The sequence below is a fragment of the Salvia hispanica genome, chromosome 3, assembly GCF_023119035.1.
Source record: "Salvia hispanica cultivar TCC Black 2014 chromosome 3, UniMelb_Shisp_WGS_1.0, whole genome shotgun sequence".
In the NCBI taxonomy this organism is placed as follows: domain Eukaryota; kingdom Viridiplantae; phylum Streptophyta; class Magnoliopsida; order Lamiales; family Lamiaceae; genus Salvia; species Salvia hispanica.
This window is the reverse complement of record NC_062967.1, coordinates 12,637,970-12,659,815: the sequence shown is the minus strand read 5'-3', so window position 1 is coordinate 12,659,815 and position 21,846 is coordinate 12,637,970. Positions and strand designations below refer to the sequence as shown.

The 21,846-nt window shown below is 39.2% G+C and overlaps 2 protein-coding genes across 2 annotated transcripts; one reads left to right on the top strand and one right to left on the bottom strand.

The window, feature by feature from the left end:
* The first annotated feature begins 11,209 nt into the window (after nt 1-11,209).
* LOC125214298 (pollen receptor-like kinase 4) lies at nt 11,210-14,085 on the top strand. Its single transcript, XM_048115254.1, has 3 exons — nt 11,210-11,911; nt 12,277-12,900; nt 13,285-14,085. Exons 1-3 carry the CDS (start codon nt 11,239-11,241, stop codon nt 13,959-13,961), a joined length of 1,974 nt encoding a protein of 657 aa, XP_047971211.1. The 5' UTR covers nt 11,210-11,238; the 3' UTR covers nt 13,962-14,085.
* Nucleotides 14,086-14,100: 15 nt separating this feature from the next.
* On the bottom strand, nt 14,101-21,232 carry LOC125214297 (DNA (cytosine-5)-methyltransferase 1B-like). Its single transcript, XM_048115253.1, has 12 exons — nt 21,037-21,232; nt 19,120-20,586; nt 17,189-18,695; nt 16,813-16,977; nt 16,502-16,697; nt 16,303-16,414; nt 16,052-16,199; nt 15,776-15,973; nt 15,407-15,685; nt 15,093-15,254; nt 14,788-15,006; nt 14,101-14,524 (listed from the first exon to the last, which is right to left on the bottom strand). Exons 2-12 carry the CDS (start codon nt 20,547-20,549, stop codon nt 14,387-14,389), a joined length of 4,554 nt encoding a protein of 1,517 aa, XP_047971210.1. The 5' UTR covers nt 20,550-20,586; nt 21,037-21,232; the 3' UTR covers nt 14,101-14,386.
* Nucleotides 21,233-21,846: the final 614 nt, after the last annotated feature.

Genomic DNA, 21,846 nt, shown 5'->3' with positions numbered 1-21,846 from the left:
ATAATTGGGCTTCTGTAGAATCCAATTTATTTTCACAGGTCAAATAAGGTTATAATTTCTCAAGAAATTCAAGAGAATAATATTTACATTTTGCAGGAAGATAATTTGTAAGTGTTTGCTCAGACTTTATGAATGCAGATTTTAATAAATTGTCGAATAGAGGAGTACGTCGTGCTAATGTGCGTCCATGTCTCATGGTCGAGCGCCGATGAATACATTGAGTTAACCATATGGCTAAAAGCAATGTTTTAAAAACCGGACCGGTGAATGAAACTACAAGACTATTGGTTCATAGTTCAACTGATACAATCTGGTAGACCACTGGTCCAACCGGAATACTATATTATATAAATAATTAATTATAGAATAGTATATATAAAGTATAAACTATAATTAATCATAAATTATAAAAAAAAAAATTAAACCATGAATATCACATTTAATGAATGATTAATACTAAAAAAAATGTTAAACATAATTTAAATTTAGTACATGATGAATATAATTAAATTATATGTGCAAATGTTTAAATTATATGATAAAGTTTCATTATAATATAATATATTATAAATATAATTAACCCTATATTATATAAAAAGCCAGCTAATTTAAAATATATTACATTTAAATTGTTAATAATAATTGAGTACTATAGTTAGTATAGATAATAAATTTTGTTCATTAGATATATTATTAATTATAGTTCAAGTTTACTCACAATGATGGAAGTGGTTTAGTGGTGAAGGAGGTATTAAAAGAATGAATAAGAGCTTAAGGGTTCGTCACCCATCAGGAGAAGTTTTAATTTTTGAGAAAAGCTTAATAATTTGTGTAAACCGGACAAAGCAACCGGCTTGCGGCCAAACCAGTTCGATCCAGTTTTTAAAACACTGGCTAAAAGTTTTCACAACTCAAATACAACTATAAAATTATAGTAGTGTATCCTACGTACCACTAAGACTAAACTAATAGCTTGAATTTGCAATATGGCGGAGAGCCTACACAGCTTAGATATAACAACGCAATTATTAGGGGTACATGCGCTCTATCTACCACTAAGCTTAATAGTCCGGTTGTGTGAGCTTCCCACTGTTGGCCTACTTCAAAAGTGAAAGAAACCACATCCCTCCATATCTATAATTTCTCTCTCAATTCAAGTATGACCTACGATTGTAACAATTCATCTGATGACTAAATGGATAAAAATACATCTTAACACAATTGGGAGAATTTGACAATCATTATTAATATTTTGAGTTTAGATTATGTATTTTATTGGTTACAATAAATTGTAACTTTAGGATTTTAATTATGTGATTTTCAATAAAATACAATTTTTTAGGATTTTAATATTATATTTACTTCAAACTAAATTGATTGAAAAAATAAAAATAAAATAATAAGATGAAATGGTGGATTGTGTGTGCTCTTTCTTGAATAAGGATTGTGATAAAATAAATAAAAAATAAAAAATTGGTGTTAGACCATAAATAGTGCAATAAAGGGATGAATTTAAGGCATGAGCGCATATCCATCCCCCTTCCCCTAGCTAAGCAATAATTTGTAAATATTATGCAATTACTATTTAATTATGGTATTTTCATAATGTCAAAAAATAATTTCCCTAGAGTAAATTAGCCATAATATAAAATGTAACTATGGCAAAATAACATAAGGCCATGTTTGGTTGCCAGGATTCTGTCTGGGAAAGTAATCTGATTCCTTAAATTTTAAATTCCTGTGTTTGTTTCGGTTTTTAATCAAACCGGGAAAGAAATCTGAATCCGAGAACAAGGAAAGTTAGTACAACTTTCCAGGATTCTGAATCCTACACTAGATAGTGCCACCACTTTCTGTTTCTTGCTTCTCCAAGTCACAAGATTCCCCCCAACAAAGGTAAAATATCCTGCATTTGATTTCCTGTCATTCGGATTACCTGAAAAGATGTGGCTATGGTTTGGGGGCCAAAAAATTTTTTCCGTACTTTGGGATTCGATCATTAGGCCCCCAGTCATCTCGGGGATTTTTTCTTTTTTTTCCTTTCGTTACCCCATTATGTTCTTGGGTGGGCACAAGATTTTTGGGTGGATTTTTCCCCTTTGTCTTTAAAAAACCGGGTCTTTGGGAACCTTAAGGAATTCTCTCCCATTTTCATCAAAGGGGGTTTTGGGACCGTGGTCCAAATTTGGTTTTGGGATCATTTTATAAAAAAGGGATAAATTGTCGAAATTTCCCAAATTTATTTTTTAAAAAAAATATATCCAAGTCATGCAAAGGCAATCATCCACAAATATCAAAAAATTTGAAAACCCCCCCTTAATTGAATTGGGGGGGAAACCCCACACATGGGGTTTTGTAATAAGGGAAAAATTTTTGGTTTAAAAATTTTGTTTGGGGTTTAAAGACTGGTTTAGGCTCTTCACAAAACACATGTTTAAATGAAAATCGATGAATTGAAATGTTCAAAAAAAGTTTAAGAACCCGGAGAAGGGGTCCTAGTCATCGCCCCCCCAAAATTTTTTGTTTCGGGATCCTGAGCCGCATGGGACCCCATGTTGAACTATCTCATCCACATAGAAAGCCCTTTGCTTCTCTTTGGCCATCAAAATCCTCCTCGCCCCCGAATACCCTTTTAACATACAAAAAGGGGGGTGCATCGAAGTGTACAATTCGATTCTAATCACATAACTAATAGACATCAATCTCCCGAGATAATGTGAACATGTAAACAAACCAAAAACGGAAGGGAGGGGGTATATCAATTTGGCCCCCCACCCAATAAGGAGTCAATTCTCCATTTGCCCAATATAGGGATCAATGGGTGTAAAAATCTACTAAAATCATCTCTATTGGGGGTCATAGCGTCTGTGGCTCCACAATAAAAAATCTAACCCTTAGTTCTTGTTCTATCATCATTATAAACATGAAATGCAGCGGAAACATTTTCTAGAGGTGAAAAAGAGTTTTTTGACACAAAACTACACATATTTGGGCTTTTTCAGGATTTAATCAAAGTATGGGGCGGTTGTTTATATATCACACAGCCTGGGGGTCTCTTTTTAAAAACCAAACCCTTTACCCCCCATCCCCGGGGGTTTTATTTCCTCCCCGCCCTCTCGGGGGAAATTGCCCATCCCCGCACGCCACCCCGGGGGGGTCGGGAAACTCCCCGGGGGTTCCCTTTGGGCACCGCCGGGTTCTTCATTCCGGAAAAAATTTGCCCGCTTCCCCCCTCCATTAAAACCCACCGGCCCCCCCCCGGTCTGCCTTTTTCGCTTCTCCTCCCACCACTCCGGGTATTCATTAAGAGGGGCTTCCCCCCGGATGCCTTTAGGGTTTCCCCCCAAAGGGAGATCAATCAAGATTTGTCCCTTTTTTTCCGCGGGGGTGGTGGGGGGTGGGCGGTCCGGGGGGGAAATTAGGGCGGTGGGGGGGGCAGGTGCAATCTTCTCCAACATAAATTGTACCCAAATCAATAAATGCCTATTCATGTTCACGACAAATGCAAAACCAAAAAATTACTTTCGTTTTCCCCAAACATTTGAGTAGTCCAATATAATAAAATAAAATAAGTGACATGGTTTAAGTCATGTCATAATCATAATCGAAATTAAGCCTTAAAACAATACAAATTGCAGCAAAATCAATACAATAACAAAAGTACCTCTTGATGATTAACTAAAACAATCAAATGCTTCACACGACCAATATTCGTAAATGGATTTGAATAAAAACTAAAAGTCATAAACGTACTCCACTTAATTGGACTCTTTATGCATTTTGTTTTTAAAATTAATTTAAAATAAATATTAACATATTAACTTTTTGATGAAGCTGCTCGAAAATGCGTGAGATTTTATCATAAATCTTACAAATCACATTTTTAGTAAGTATTATTTAAAAAGAAATAATATGGCAATTTGGTTAGGGAAAAGATATGCTAATAGTAAACCGATTGAACTAAAACACATCGACACAGCTTCAATACAGTTTCAATACCATATCAACAAAGTGTAAAATTTTAAGATTTTAATGTCAACACAATATTAACACAGCATCAATCATTGACTACCGTTGAAATTCTGTTGGTATTTTCCTATTGATGTTTTTTTTTTTTCTGTTGACATTTTTCAATGATCCAGATCATAGTTTTGAGTTTGTACAATATTTAAAGTTTTCATTTGATCACATCCCTCCATATATATTTATATGTCTGCGGTTAGAGCGACAAGATACATTTCAATTATGACTGATCAAAATAATGAGTAATTAAAATTGGAATGAAAAAATTAAAATTTACAAGTACAACATATATAAATAGGTAGTCCGCGTGCGTGGTATATAAGCTACATTTCTCGCCGCCCCAACAACTTATATTGTAGTTGTTTCTAGAGACAACGATACTAAAAATATCTCATAATTATCAACAATATATTGCCCCCCATCATTAAAATTATGGCTTTGCCACTGTCCATATATATAGATTTATATGTTTGCGCGTATAAAAACAAGATGGCATTCACTAATTAAAATTGAAATGGGTAATATTGAGGTATTTTAAAAATGAACTCTAGTGCAAGAAATTTCTATTCAAAAAAAGTTTGTTAATTCATTCCAATAGTAGATTGCTTGCAACAAGGTGATACAACCATATATATGTTTTCTATCATTGCGGAGCTTCGGCATTTTGATCGACAATGAGATGTGGAGGGGCAAGGCCGACAAAGCTCGCAATGTCGGCTGCAACGCTGTGGCGCATGATATAGTGATGGAGATTGGGGAGTAAGAAGAAGGGGCGCACCATTTAATCCTTTGATGCAAAATAGGTAAAATAAGAGACACACAGAAAGAAAATGTGTGTTAGTGGAAAATGGGTCTCACCTCATTACATTAGAGAAATGAGAAGTTTCCTAAAATAGAAAGTTTTTATTTATAAGAAAATGGCCAAAAATGAATGAGATTCTATTTTTAAGAAAAAAGTTTGGTTTTTCTCACAAACTATAAAAGTTGCGCCTAAAGTCTCTAACTTTATCGGATCGTGCAAATTTCCCATACTACCCGATCCGACGACATATTTCCGTTAAAAAATTATCCCACGTGGCATGTCGGAAGTGTGACTTGGAAAAATTTCTGAAAAAATGCACGATCAGGTAGTTTGGGAAATTTGCACGATCCGATAAAGTTCGTGACTTTAGGCGCAACTTTTATAGGCGAAATTTATTAAAATTATATAAAAAATAAATATAATATTTAATATATATTTTAATAATAAAATAATACTTTCCCTTCTCAAAACAATGTCATCTCTATATTTTATCTCTCTTACTCTACTTTCTATTCATTAACTCACAAAAAAATATTACTCCCTCCGTCCCATTGAAGATGACTCACTTTCCTTTTTAGTTTGTCTCAACTAAGATGACCCATTACTTAAAATGGAAACACATTTATCTCTACTTTATTCCATCTCTCTTACTTTACTCTCTCCTCTCAACACACAAAATAAATTTGCATAAAATCCCGTGCCGTCCAAGAAAGGGGTCATCTTCCTTGGAACGGATGAAGTATATAAAATCCCGAAATTTAAATATTTTATATTTATTGGGTGGAGGGAGTATATTAATATTGATGTATCACTCTGTGAAATTAATTTCTACAAGTACCCATATCTTAAAAGTATTTTAAAATTCTTTTATTATAAATAATTGAAGAATAAACTTTGCTTGATGTCATAAAATTATACTAGGAATATCAAAGGCCAAATTATAAAAAATTAATAAAAAAATATATAATAAAGATAAGAGTAAGTGATATGTTTAGTACAATTGGATTAAATGTATAATTTGAGGTAATACTATTCATTTTTACATTTTATCTATAATATAATTGAGTATAATTTTCTAAAATATAGTATATACAATTTTCCAAGTAAAGTATAATTAAAAAAAAATGTGCATTCCATATTGTAAATTATTGTACTTTAAGTAAAATATATGGGCCCTTCTATAGATTTAGCCCAACAAAAGATCAATTCATTAAACCTTATCTTTCTCCAAATAAGCCCAATGGTCATCTTCTTCCCAAGCTTCCTTCCCCATTTCACCGAACGAACCCCAATCTCAATTACCGTCGGCGTCGTTTATTCAAATTACCTTCTCCTCTCAATTCTCAAGTCACCTTCTCATCTTGGAAGGTTCTCCACGGCCACTCACTTCATCACAGGTTTTCTTCCTCCTCAATTTTTTTCGACGGAGGGGGCGACCATGGCTTTTTCCGGCCAACCCATAGGACAAATTTGACCCTCTTGGCCGCCGGGGAGGGGCGACCGCCACCCCTGCCCCCCCCGGATCCACCACTGGTTGGGAGGTGTTGACGGAAACCTTTTTCACCTCACTGTGTTTGCCGCCCTCAGGTAAACAGATCGATACAATAATGAGGCAGAAAAAGGCGACAGCAAGATAAGCTATGTAGCGACAATGAGACCATTTCCTTTAGGTTGAGAAGTCGTCTACCTTTTTCTCCATTTTTGCGAGATGGTTTCCGGCCTCATCATATGCCTTAGACAAGTTAAGGCCCAGAGCAGGCAGCTCTGCCGGCCCTTCTCTGGCCGCCACCGTCACTCTGTCCAGGATCCGGACGAGGTACGAGGCCGCATCCCGGCAGAGATTACCGGCGATGCGGCTCTGGACCAGTGTCTTCCCAACAGTAGCAATTTCGCCCACGATCTTTAACTTCTCTTCGGTCGTTTTCTCTGAAAATGCAGTGGCGGATCCAGCCCTTCGAAACGTAAGATTATATAAAAAATAAATATAATATTTAATATATATTTTAATATTAAAATAATACTTTCCCTTCTCAAAACAATGTCATCTCTATATTTTATCTCTCTTACTCTACTTTCTATTCATTAACTCACAAAAAAATATTACTCCCTCCGTCCCATTGAAAATGACCCACTTTCCTTTTTAGTTTGTCTCAACTAAGATGATCCATTAGAGCATCCACTATAGGTGGACAACTTTTGGTGGACAACTTTTTTTTTTGTCCATAGCCCCATTTTATTTGTCCACAGCCACAAAAAAAAGTGTCCGCAGCAATAGTGGACACTTTTGGTGGACAACTTTCACTTTATTTTTCTTGTTGTATATTTTAATTCAATTACAAATTATCGGACTAAAAATAATTCGAGAAAAACGGCTAGTGCAATAAAATTAAAATTGAAAACTAAATTTTCGTCGGATTAAAGTGAGAGGAAAATTACAACGAAAATTTGATCTACGGAAATCACACATGTTGTTCATGCTACGCCGCATCCCCTACGTGCCCAGATCTCTTCGATCAAATCGACCTGGAGTTGGTCATGGGCTGTGCTCCGGCGTATATCAGCGAAACGTTGGATCAGATATTCATTACTACGTGGTACACCCATATGTATCGGCGCGGAGGCAACACCGTGACTTGTACTTGCACCATCTTCCGGCGCCCAACGTTCTGCAGCAAATCCTTCATCTTCTATTATCATATTGTGCAATATGATACACGCTACCATAATATATCGCGACATCATCTTCGTGCCACACTCGTGCCGGGCAGCGTAGAATGGCCCATCGCGCTTGGAGCACACCAAAAGCTCGCTCAACATCTTTCCTAGCGGCCTCTTGTTTGCGCGCAAAATATTGTCTCTTCGCTCCAGCCGGTTGCCGAAGTGTCTTGACGAATACGGGCCAACGAGGGTATATTCCATCTGCCAAATAGTATCCCCTGCGATACTGCGTGCCGTTTGCTACAAAACTGATCTCTGGACCCTCTCCCCGGCACTCATCATTGAAGATAGGCGGCAGTAACGAACGCGTTGATGTCGTTGTTCGAACCTACCCGACAAAATATGCATGCCGAGATCACTTAAGCGGTGTCGGCAACGGCTTGAGGATCATCGAGCGGATGTTTACGCAGCCGTGGGTAGGCAGCCTTTCCGCCACTTAGGAAGGTTTTCCTCCCCTGATACATGCAATCAATGCGCCCCATCATCCCACGGGAAGCATGCACCGCAGGTGCATATCAGCGGTCCTACGGCTCCATCGGGGTTGGCTTTCGTAGGAACTCCGGACCAAAGACTTCCGGATTACAAAACTGCCGGAGCACATTTAGACTAGTCGTCTCACCCATCTGTAGGTATTCGTCGAACATATCAGCCGGTCCGGCATAGGCAAGCTGCCTAATTGCAGAGGTGCATTTCTGCAAAGTAGACAGCCCGATCCGGCCAGTGCAATCACTCCGGAGCGTGAAGCACTCGAACCGGTCCGCCAATGTCGTCGCTATATGGGTAAATAGCGGTCGCGACATTCTGAAACGCCGACGAAAAATCTCAGCCGGGTAACGAGGCTCATCGCTAAAGTAGTCGGCCATAAGCCGCTCAGCCGCTCCGACATGGTCTCGTGGGATTGTCCGACGATGACGAATCTCACGAGGGATCGCCGCCGCCGCCGCCTCCTCGTTGGCCTCCCTCTGCACCTCTTGAATCAAAGAATCTCATGCTTGATTCCACAAATCATCCATAATTGAAAAGTTTTTAGAGATAGAAAATTTGGATAGAGAGTGAAGAAGTGTGTGGAGAGAAGATGAAAATGGGAGGAATATTTATAAAAAAACCTTTATAAATTCGAATTTAAAAAAAAAAGGAAAATCGGCGGACCGCCGCGGCGGTGTCGCCGCGCAATAGGTAGGCGCGGCGGCCGCCGCTTTTCTCTCTCCAACGCCCCATCCTCGCCGCAAAGCCGGCGAACGTCCGTCCGCCCCCTATAGATCGCCGCGGCTAAGCCGGGAAGGGGGCGGCCGGCGCGGCGGTGCTATAGTGGATGCTCTTACTTAAAATGGAAACACCTTTATCTCTACTTTATTCTACTCTCTTACTTTACTTTACTTTTTCCGGCCAACCCATATGACAAATTCGACCCTCTTGGCCGCCGGGGAGGGGCGACCGCCCCTTCGCCCCCCCCCCACCCCCGGGCCTCGCCACTGGTCAGGTAATGTGACATTTTGTGATTATCATAGTTTACCATTTAAAACAACCATATATGATATTATAATCACTTGAAAATTATTCCCATCTTACAGGGAAAATAAAGTGTTTTTCATTATTCCTTTGTTTTTCTTTTATATATGTGACCTTTGGAGAATGCTACTACTCTGCCCACACATTATACTCAAGATTAGATTATTTTATTCAATGTTTATTATTGTAATAGCCTTGAGTCAGTAACATCTAATTTACTTTCTAGCACTGTAGTAGGAATAATAGCTAGTCTGTATCTTCTTAACAGAATAATGTGTTTTATGATCATTCATTTTATATATTGTGATCATTCTTCTATTCATGCTAATGGTAAATTTTGTGAAGATGACTGATCTTGATTTTTATTGGGAAATTTCTCCAATACATTTTTTTATTATTATTGTTATAAATGTGTCATCAATTAATAATTTATTAGGAAAATCTTAATGTGATTATTAAATTTACTAATCATAATAATATAATGACTATTATCATAATGTAATTTCAATTTTAATGATTATATTATAATAATCATTATAATATGTCCTCACGAGAACGTAATAAAGGCGATCGTAATAAAATGGTAAAGGGCGTGGGGTAAATGGAGAGTTTTCATAAATAAATGAGATGGGGCAGATGAAAATGACAAATTCAAATTGAGCAAATTTTTACGAAATTGAAGGAATAATTGCTAAATGTAGGATAAGTGTTCATATAGTAAAAAATGTGTCACGAATAAGAACACTTGTCATGGAATTGCTATCAACATCTTCATTTTTGCATATCAAAATTGTCAATCTAATCTAAGTTCCTTTTAGAAATCTTATAACGAATTGTCAATCTAATCTAAGTTCCTTTTAGAAATCTTATAACGAATTGTGTTGTGATTCTATTCTTATAAGGTATTATAAGCTAGCATTAACATGTAAAAAGTACATATTTAATTTCATCCACGAAAAAAGTATGATATGATGTGAATTAGGCACGAGTTCGAGTATACATAGTTTGAAAACATGGGCTAAATTCAAACACTTTTCAAATTCATGCATTTTCTTATAGATTTTTTTACACATCATTAATCTAAATTAAATTTTAATTTGTGTATTTACATGCAGTACATGATAGTATATCCTTAATTAGGTTCTCTTTATTGTAGTTGGGCAAAGTTTTAGAGGGTGTTTGACTAAGCTTATTTTAGGATGCTTATAATAAGCTTCACGACTTATAAGATGCAATGTGTCAAGAGTTCGTAAGTTGTCAAAGTGTTCGGACTCTTAGAGGTTTGCACGCTTTAGGACTCTTTAATTTCATTTACCAGATTTTAAAATAGTAAATTACACCCATTTAATTTCATTTGCCAAATTTTAAACTAATAAATAACACTCGTTTAATGTCATTTGCCGGATTTAAAAATAGTAAATCACCCATTAATGTCATTTAGAGCTAGTTACTTTCCTTTTCATCTCCAAACAATTTAATTAATGTGCCTTTTGATATTCTAAATAAATGTATTGCCTTCGACTTTCTTAAATGAGATGTTTATTTTTGGTATAAGATTATAAAAAGTGGTGTTTAGTTAATTAAATACTATATGAGAGGGAGCTTGCGGGATTTGTGCCCAAACATAATACATGGATCGTTTGTAGTGTCATACTCTATCCGTTTATAAAGTAGTGCTCTGTTTGATCATTTTGGTCCATCCATAATTTGTGGTCTCATTCTATTTTTTTATTAACTACTCTTTCACACAAATTTGGCTTAAGCTGGTGCTACTGATGCATGTACCACATGTATAAGATACGATACTCTAATATATAGTCATTACTGATACATACCAACATGTAGTATAAAAGTGAGAAATATATTTAATGAAACTGTAGATCATATATCATATAGGTAAATGCTCTACTACTTTAGTCAACAAATGGGCTCTCAAAAATGGAGTTTGTTCCAACTTCTAACCAATCTTAAACCCTAATTCTAAGAAAAGTAAAGGCAACGCGCAAATTTCTCATTCCAAAAAATACTAATCTTAGCAACCCTCTCTCCCATCCACAAACCACCAAAATTCAACACAATCTCCTTCATCCTTTGCCCTCAAAAGAGGACCTTCCCAATTTTAGGTGTCTCACTCACAAGCAAGGGTGCGCACTCATGACAAGTGTGCGCCCTTACTCCCACTACCCATGATGCTTCAACGCAACGTCCTTTCGGACTCCGCTCCGGTTCTCCTCTCCCTCCTCCTCCTCCTCTTCCAGAACCTCGCCATTTCATCCAGCCAATCAGATGGATCAGATGGCGAGGTCCTCCTCAAGTTCAAGGCCTCCTTAGACAACCCGGCCGCCCTGGACACCTGGGCCGCCCCCACGGCCCCATGCAGTGGCGGCTGGAAGGGTGTCCTGTGCGGCCAGGGCCGCGTGTGGGGCCTCCAGCTCGAGGGAATGGGGCTGCATGGCGCGATCGACGTCGAAACCCTAGCGCAACTTCCCGGTCTGAGGAGCCTGAGCTTCAAGAACAACGATTTCGAGGGCGCGTTGCCCAACCTCACGCGCCACGGATCGCTCAAGACGGTGTATTTGTCGAACAACAAATTCTCCGGTGAGATTAGTGACGGGGCGTTCTCTGGGATGAACTCGTTGAAGAAGCTTCACTTGGAGAACAATAAAATTTCCGGCACGATTCCGGCGACTTTGACGGCGGCGCCGAGGCTGATTGAATTGGCACTGCAGGACAATCAGTTTGAAGGTGAAATACCTAATTTTGAGCAGGAAGGATTGAAAAACTTCAATGTTTCGAATAATAGATTGGTTGGACAGATCCCTCGAGGCCTCAGCCGTTTAGATGCTTCCTCATTTTCGGGTAAAAAAATTTCTATTCTTTCCACTGTAAATTTTTAATAAAGAGTGAATATATATAAAAATTTTAAGGTTGATACTTGCTAGATAGTGTAAAAAAAATCTTAACAAAATGGCAGTTTTTGGATTTAGAGTGTTGTTTTGTCCTTAATTCGAAGTTGTGAAATGTAGAGAAAGTTTTGGTTGTAAATTAGCAAAAGAGTAAAAAGTAAAACTCTAAAAGTAACAATTTTTATCACGTGATAGTAAACTGAAACTAAAAATTTTATTAATTCACTTCACTCACTTCTTTTATAAGAGTGAATGTATAATTACCCGTAATTCTGAATTGCAACTTTCGACTAAATAATTTCCCTATTTGGAAATCAGGCAACGACGACCTATGCGGGCTGCCGCTCGAGGCGTGCCCCGCTAACTACATCGGCCCCACTAAGTACGACTACCACGACGACCGCACCCGCCACCGCAAATTCCCGGAGACGACAATTGCCGTCGTCGCAATCCTCCTCGGTGCAGCCCTCTTAGCCCTTCTAGGCGTCTGCATCTTCTTCATCTGCCGCAAAAAGAAGCCCCACCAAGAAACCGCTCCGGCAGCCACCGCAGATTTAGACCAAATGGAAAGGGGCAGCGAATCCGCGGCGGCCCCGGGCGGCTCCGAGGGCGGCAAGCCGAGCGTGAGGCTGCTGACTTTCTTGAAAGAAGACTCGGAGAAATTCGACATGCAAGAGCTGCTCCGGGCGTCGGCGGAGGTGCTCGGCGGCGGCGTGTTCGGGTCGACGTACAAGGCGGGGCTCAACGGGAAGAAGATGGTTGTGAAGAGATTTAAGCACATGAATCAAGTTAGCAAAGAGGACTTTAACGAGCACATGAGGCGGCTCGGCCGCATGAGCCACCGGAACGTGCAGCCTATCGTGGCTTTCTACTACAAGAAGGAGGAGAAGCTCCTCGTCACCGCCTTTGCCGAGAACGTCAGCCTCGCCGCTCGGCTTCATGGTATTTCAATCTCGTATTTCATTCTAATTTTATTTAAATTAAGGCTGATCGCTATAAAATTCATTAATTTTAGGGTATGTCCAGTCCGCTGCTAATCGATTTGTAGCGAATTGGACCTGTACTAAAATTTTTACTATGTTTATTTCATTATATTATGTTTTTTTTCTATAAGTTACTATGATCATACGTATAAAATAACGTTATTTTTTCTACAAGGCAATCAAATGCGCGACCAATTTCAGGGTGTATCCAATTCGTTGCTAGTCAATATGTAGCAAATTGGACATGCCCTGAAATGTTTACTATGTTTATTTCATTATATTATTTTTTTTTTCTATAAGTTACTATAATCATATAAAATGACGTTATTTTTTCTACAACAAGGCAATCAAATGCGTGACCACCGATCGCTAGACTGGACGACGCGCCTCAAAATCGTGAAAGGGGTGGCGAAGGGGCTTCTCTACCTCCACAACGAGTTACCGAGCCTGACCCCGGCCCACGGCCACCTGAAGGCGTCGAACGTGCTCCTCGATGCCGCCTTCGCGCCTCTCCTCACCGACTACGGACTAATCCCGATCATCAACAAAGAGCAAGCCGAAGAGAGCATGGTCGCCTACAAGTCGCCCGAGTACAAGGAAACCGGCAAGCTCACCAAGAAAACCGACGTCTGGTGCTTCGGATATCTGATCCTCGAGATCCTCACGAGGAAAGACTCCGGCGTGGAGCAGCAGGCGGACGTCGACCTCGCCACGTGGGTGGAGACCGCCGTCGCCAACGAGAGCTCCGGCGGTGACGGCGTCGCCGGCGCGGCGGTGTTTGACCAGGATATGGCTGGAGCTAGGCACAGCCAGGTTGAGATGATGAAGCTGCTGAGAATCGGGCTGAGCTGCTGCGAGGCTGACGTGGAGAAGCGGCCGGAGATGAAGGAGGTGGCGGAGAAGGTGGAGGAGATAAGGGAGAGGGAATTTGATGATGATTTCTACTCATCATATGCGAGCGAAAGTGACATGCTTTCATCAAGGGGATTATCTGAGGATTTCAGGTCCATCAATATATAGATTCGAAAATTTGATTTCATTCATAGATATGTGTATATTTTCTAATTTGGTTTGCTCTTGTAATATTTATCTGTGGTTGAATTTTTGATTCTATTGGCTGATGTCTTGATGATTTGCACTTTTAAATGGGAAATACAGCTAGGAATTGAAGCTGATTGCTGATTAACTATTGCAATTTGCATACCATAGAGTAGCTACAAGATTAAAATTCTGAGTTTCCGATGCAAATTTGTTACATCCCTTAACTAAGAAAGACACCCTCAATCTCAACTCGAAATGTCCACTAATAATGTTGAGCCGATCTATAAACAACTTTGCTCAAATAGACTGTTTACAAGGAAAATCCCACCCACAATATCAACGAGACGGCCCATAAGCATGTTATAATTTTGTTCTTCAACGACGTCCGTTAGCATGATTGTCATCTACATGCTTCTTTTCTTTACGACAGCTTCCTTCAGTTTGCTTCCAAGGGCATATGCTAGAGGAGGAGGAACTGCATTTCCGATCTGTCGGTGCTTGTGGATGATATTACCAAAAAATTTATAGCTGTCCGGGAAACCCTGCACATACAAGTTACAATTCAGGTACAGAACGACAGAATTCTCAATATTTCTACGATGCAGCAGAATCATTGTATAGTGGAACAAAGATAGTATAGTTTTTATGTGCACAACTTTAATAGGAGAAGGAAGTGAAGCCACATCCATATCTTTGCTCTAGCTTGGTTTCTGAAGATCGTGTGGTGTAAAAGAATTCACGGGCCAAAGAAAGACACGACCCAACATAAACTAGATATTTTGTTGAAAAGAAGGGGGATGCTTACTTGAGAACGTGCACATTCACGGACTGTCACAATCCTGTCTTGATCGGGATGAAAGCACATCCCCACTTTACCCATTGGTTGGGGGTCTGTTATTGAAGTTGGAAAATTTCCCTCCCAATCCAACCTGCCATAAAGTCCCTTCCATTGATTGTGCCTCTTGGCAGTATTTGGCAAGCACCATGGTATCAGATCAGCCATTTGGCCATTAGATAACTTGACCTGTAAATTGGTAGAAGACGAGTCAGATTTTTATCCAATATTCCACAGAAAATACAAGATTCAGAAGAATAAGGTTTTGTTGACACCTTCTCCTCGGGCAGATCTCTCCAATCACAGCCAGGACGCTTGGGTATTCTCTGACACCTGATCAGATTAAGCTCATTCATTTCTTTTGATATGTGGTCCGTTAATGTGTTCATGTTACCACGGATTTTCTTCTGGAACCACGAAATTGGATCGCTTTGATACTGCATTAACAAATGACAGAACATGAAATAACTATTAGTGAGAAAGTGACCTCAAGTTGCGTGAAAGGGGTCTGGAAACTAAGCTAGCATTGCCAAGTAATTTGTATGTAAGAGCAATCGAGTTTTATTCCTGGGAGGTACTCAAGGTTTACCTCTAAGCTTGTGTTAGATGCACCGTTGACCACTGGTGGAAGATCTCCAATTGTATCTCTGACTGTAAGAGGGCGGAATGGGGCACCTTTTGCGGTACTCCTGACAGCAGAGTATTGCAAGTTTTTCGACATTGAGATTTTTAGCTCTGGTGCTGCAAAGACATGAATTGGCTCTGGCCATTCTGGAAGTAGCTCTTCAGGAGCCGCTGCCCAAATGAAAGCTCTCTTTCTAGACTGAGGAACTCCAAATGCACCAGCTTCGAGGATACCAAATCTCACCTTTTCATAAAGCAAACAAATATGTTAAAAAAATTACTAGGAAATGCAGATCAAGATATTCCATTCTTAAAATAATTTAACAGTGCATACCTGATACCCCATCTCAAGGAGTGAAGCTAAAGTTAAGCGAAAAGTCTGCCCTTGGTTGAAAGATACAAAGTTCCTAACATTCTCAAGAAGGAAATACTTTGGACGGTAGTAATCAGCAAAGGATAAAAATGACAAAATCATCTCGCATTGGACTTTACTCCAGGTGCTTTGATTAAACCTATTCATTCCAGAAAAACCCTACAAGAGATTTCCAAAAACTTTTAGCAATGTAACTTAATGATTCACTGGAAATCAGAATCGTGTTGTTTAACCAACCTGGCAAGGAGGGCCACCATTAATAAAATCGACTTGTCCGGGTAGTGGAAGGTTTTCAACTTCCACTCTGTCCATTGATGCTGACAATTCTGCAGCCTCTGGGGTGGAAATGCAGTCATCTGCATCCCCACACTTTTGCATAACCGCCCTGCATTTACATGATTTTAGTTCCCCTATATCGATGCTGGTTTGCACTAAAGTTGGTATTGTTTCAACAGCAAGGATTTTGAAGTTCAATGCAAGAAATCTACCTGAGGATAACATTACAGTTGTTTACAAATACCAAAGTCCCAGGATGATTCAGTCTAAATGCATCTCCAGCAGGAGCATCGTACTCAATAGCCCATTTTGTTAGAGTGGTACCTGCAGGCATTAAACCCAAAATAGAAGATTATACTTGCAGGGAATTATAAACCTTAACGTAAAGTAGGAGATATGCTATAAGCCTACCTGATTGCTCTAGTCCCTCAGACAAGCCACCACAGCCAGCAAAAATATCCAAAGTTGTCAAGCGGTGCTCATTTGATACAACTTTTTCAGGTTCTGTATCATTCTCTCCTTCTTTGCATTTCCCTTTCTTTTTCCTAGATGCAGAATCATCATTACTCTTCCCAGTTGAGTACTGTAATTTAATATTTGATGGTAACTGCACATGGAGAATAACAAAAGACATTGATTAGAAAATAGGATGAAATGGTCCCAATAAGATGTAAACAGACAAATTCAGTTTTCCTCTCAAGAGAAGGGGAAAGAGAGGTAACCTGCTTAATGGATCCTTTGGAAGGATCATACAAATGTTCGCAGTAGAAAACATGGTTAGAGATAGAGGGGACATCTAGCGCCCCAAGATCCTTCTTTCGTCTGACCTCGCATTTTCCTTCAATAACATCTAGAGGTATGGTGTGCATCTCCTCACTATAATAGACCTGAAACATCATTCAGAAAAATCACGAGTGCTCAAAAAGAGTGAAATACTATAGTATTGATAAACTTAATGGCAAATATAGACAAATTTCAGTATGGTAAATTACAAGCGCTCAAAATATATATGGCAGATATTCATATTATATTTTGACTTTGATTATGGATTAAGCAAATGCAAAACTATCTGGCCTTGATGCAATATACAAGTATTACCTCTCGAATATCTGATGAGTATGCCTTCTCTGATGATACATCCTCTGGCCTGAAAAATCTCCTGACTTTGACCTGAATGGAATCGGCATCACTCTTTTTGGACTTCTTCAGCTCACAAATTTCAAGCAGCTGGCATATTGCATACGCCTTCAATCCAACATTTCTCCCAGCCTTGTGAATCTCAGCCTCCAGTTCGTCTGATGAAAAGTAGGAAGGACTCACATAGATATAGTCATTGATAGAATATTTAGTTCCCTGGTATGTAAAACTGGTCAAAGATGCATCCAATATAAACTTTTCCTTTTGCCTTTCAGTTTCTTTTATATTGCAAGCCTCACAAGAGCCAGATCCAAGCCCCATTGTACCATATGAAAGAGTAAAGAAGGCTCCTCTCTCAGGCCAATACAGACTTTTGCAGTAATATTCAGTAGGCAGTCCCTGCTTCTTTCTTTCCTCTGCTCTTGCTCTATCAATTTTCTCAGCATCAGCATTCGCTTTTCTGTGCTGATGACCCCAAGATATTGATCTTAGATCAACAGATATACTTTCTTTGACTTCTTGTAGTTGGAAATCCATACACTCATTTGTCAAAAACACCTCCCGTTCATTAGCTGTGTTTCCAAGCACAGTTTGGCAGCCCAGTTGCATCATTCTCCCATGACACATTTTACTTCCATTTGACTTTTCAAACATGTATTCTACAAAATAGAAGGGTGGAAATTCATCCTTGTCATCATCTTTGAGAAGAACAGCCCCCCCAACCACAATTTCATTACCATGGACTATGGCCTTCTTGTATAAATCCACACCATTACACAGTTTGCCTACAGATTCCCCATCCCACTTGACTTCCTTTACACAAGAACTTGACTTGGTTTGCCTTGGTGTCGGCTTAGTTGTCTGAGTTTCTTCCAATACAATCACTTTCTCTTCCAAAGAATCATCCTCTTCATTTTCATCTTGCTCTTCAATTTCATGAACCTCTTTTACTTCACCATTCAATTCATCCACTGCCTCAGGTGAGTAATTTGAATAGTATCCAGCCCAGATTCTGTTGATTAATCTGGTTGTAGTTGCCTGCATAGCCTTCCTTTTGGACACAACAGGCTCAATAGCAGCCCTGGGATTCAAATTCTGCTCATTCCTATGAAGAAGCTTCTTTTTCTTGACAAGCCATTTGGTATGGTGCTTCTCTTCCATTTTCTTGGCAAGGCCAAGTACAAAGGCACACTTCTTTATGATATCATCAGGATATTCAGAAAACTGCTGCAGAATAATCTGACCATGCACCACAACATATCTCTCCACTGCTTCTAGAGTAGATGATATAAAAGCAGGGTGATCCTTGGCAAGTTCTGTGATTTTCTTGATCACATCAGTGAAAGAAAGTCTTGCCACCCGGATCTGCTCCTTTAACAAGGTAATGATACTGATAGCAAGCCTCGCAGTTTTCAGGACTCGGTCATACCATGGAGCATATTGCTTTGAAGGCTTTCCAAGTCTGTACCTGAAGAAAGAAAGAAAGAAACAATGCATTAAGCACATGAAAACTTCAAAACCTCCAAATCACATGGAATGAGGAATCTTCAGATATTATTAGTTAAACAGGAGAAATAGACAAACAGTTACTAAGACATTAAATTTCTCTGTAAATGCAACATTACAGCATGTACTCTCTTTTATATTTCTCTATGCTGTTTTAAATTTAGGCTATAGTATCTTGCTCAACCATAGTTGGTACTTGAAACAGATTTAATGCAGTATCTACCTAAAGAATAGATCAAACATCCAAATTCCAAAATGATCCAACTCATGGCAATGAAATTCATGCTGCCAACTAATCAACAAATAATGAATATAGGAACCATTAAATTGTATATTTAAAAATCATACCATTAACACAGTCAAATGAGGTAGAGGGAGTAACATACCAGGCCATATCCGTGCGTATTGAAATGGAAATCATTGAGGACCCAAACTCAATTACCCACTCTTTTATTGCACTCAAGAAAACAGGGATGCCTTCAACTGCAGAAGCCGCAGAACCATTTGATGCCTGAGTAGAATCACCATCACAAATGTATCCAGACCCATCATCTGCAGTCATTATGCCTGACCCGAATATAGTAACATCAATTTCAGCACAGGGTTTCAAGGGAAGGAGCTCTAACGGAACCAGCCTAGCATCTGAATTGTACAAAGCCCATTCATGGAGCATGCTTCGGGGTAGGTCTTCAATATTTAGCACATCAATGCCACTGTCAAAAATAATATACTCATCAGTTTCTTCATTTGACGTCTTATAATAGGCAGGCAAAGGATAGTCATTTGCTATTTCATCCTCATTGATCATAATGTAATATTTGCTCGAAGAGGAGGAGGAACCCCGGCCCTTCTTCTGTTTCATTGAGCGCCAGTTCTCCTCTTCCTGTAACAGCCTTGCCATTTTTGAATCTTCATCTTCTTCTGTCTGACAAGGCTTGGCCAGTTCATTTTTGTTGTCATCCCCGATTTTGAGGCCAATTCTCAAATTCCCAGGCAAAGAGACAGGCTGAGCTTCTGCAAAGTCTACCATCTTACTACTTTCATCTTTAAGAGCAGTTAGGACATGTAGACCAGCAAAAAGGTTTTCAGTCTTTTTTGAAGTTTCATCCAAACCAATAAGTTGGTTATAAATGAATTCACCCTGAGAAAGAATAAAATCTCTGATAGATACACCACGGGAGAAACACTTCATCCCACTCATGGAACGCACAACACCAGCAAGCAACTCGTCAAGACTTAGATTGCCTCCAGAAGATTTTGATAATATCTTATAGACCTCAATACAAGCACTAGCTTTAGCATAAAAACAGTCATAAAACTTCTTATAGCTTCCCGAGGGCTTAATACATTCATAATCAGAAACCTCTGTGGTTACCCATATTACAGGTGATCCCTCTTCATAACCAGATATAGACCATTCTTCAATGCGCCCAAATCCTTCACATCTTACTCCTTTATCTTTCTCCTTGTCGCCACTATCCTCAAGTGGCGAGATAAGACCAGAGATGAAGATATCATCAACTTCCAGCATTTCAAAGGGCTGCGAGATGCCATCTGAATTATGAAATGTGAAATCCATGAGGCGCCTACACGGGCGACCATCCTCCTTCCCAGCAGTCATACGAACAGCTAGGACTTCCTCCTCAACAACTCCATCTTCTTTTTTTTCAATTACAGAATCTTTCTCAGATATTCGAACAGATTTCTCCTTGAAATCTGCACAAGCAGCAGCTCGCTTTGGCCTTTTACGAGTAACATTGGCGTCTTCAACCGTTTGTGGAGCACACTTCTTTTTTTGTTTTTGATTAGTCGGCATATCTTTCTTAGCTGCAGTACTCCTCTGTTTCCTCTATCTGATCATGAAAAGTGAGAGAAATGTCAGAAACAACCCAACAAAGTTACTGAAAACTTCAATATATAAATGAATCAGTGCATAGAGCTCGACAACCAGTAAATTCAAAGCACATAAAATTCATATTAGAGGTAAATTTCATTCCATCGGAAACAAATGTCAGCAATTATTCTATCATTTAAATGAAGTTTCAGAATACCAAAAGTGTAGAACATGACCAACTCATTAGATCAGAGCTCAATTGCGTCAATTCGTATTCCAAATCCTTTCTAGATCAAGCAAGATTCACACACACACAGCATCAAAGTCTCCATGCAAGCAAACCAATTTAAAACCAAAACAAAACATAAACAACAGCTAAAATTATTACCCTCAACTCTTTCCGAAAATGAAATGAAGCATCAATGTTACAATTCAGTGATGAAAAAAACGCAATTCAGAAAAAGTGTACCTGGCGTCGGCGAAAACGGCGGAGGTGGAGGCGTTGGCTTCACCTGTTGAAGACGATGATGGAAATGAAAGCGAGGATGAAAATCGAAATTGAATGAGTGAGAGTGAGAGTGAAGGCGAGAGCGATGCAGCGGAGAGTGAGAGAGATCGGAACCCTAGGCCAACCACTATATATAAAGGGTGGGAAATTTGGGGGCGGAAGGGAGGAGAAAAGATGGCGCTAGCTAAGCATTTCAATTTTTTTTGTCCGTGGCGCGAATTTATATCACGAAATCAAATGCTTCATTTGTATGAAATTTGAAAACTCAAATTGTGTTTCCTATACTATTTTGGGACGATTATTATTTTATTTCCCTTTTTCTTTCGAACTGGGAAATGGGTATAGTACTTCTATAAAGAGAGGCCATGAACGGGGTGAGCATTCGGACGGTTCGGATAGACCTAGATGAAGATAAATTTGTCTGTAAAATTCTAATCGATTGTGTTATTCAAATTGAATATTCCTATAAGATTTTAAATTTCATATTTGAGCATTGAGAGGGCAGACGTACTAGAGTTGAGTATAGTTTGGTGAAACTGCCTCATTTTGATGGAAACCGAATGAGAACGAAGCAAAATCGAGTCCTGAAAGTGAAATGGAATTGCATCGCTAGTTTCGTTTTGATTCAATCCAAATTTTCGAATTGGTTAGGGTTTTGCTTAGCCCTACGACCATGGCAATTGGTAACTAATAATGGTTTCCGATAAGAGTAACTAAATGGAAGTTTGGGTGAAATAATGCAATAAATCAAAACGGCTAATCAAAGAAGGC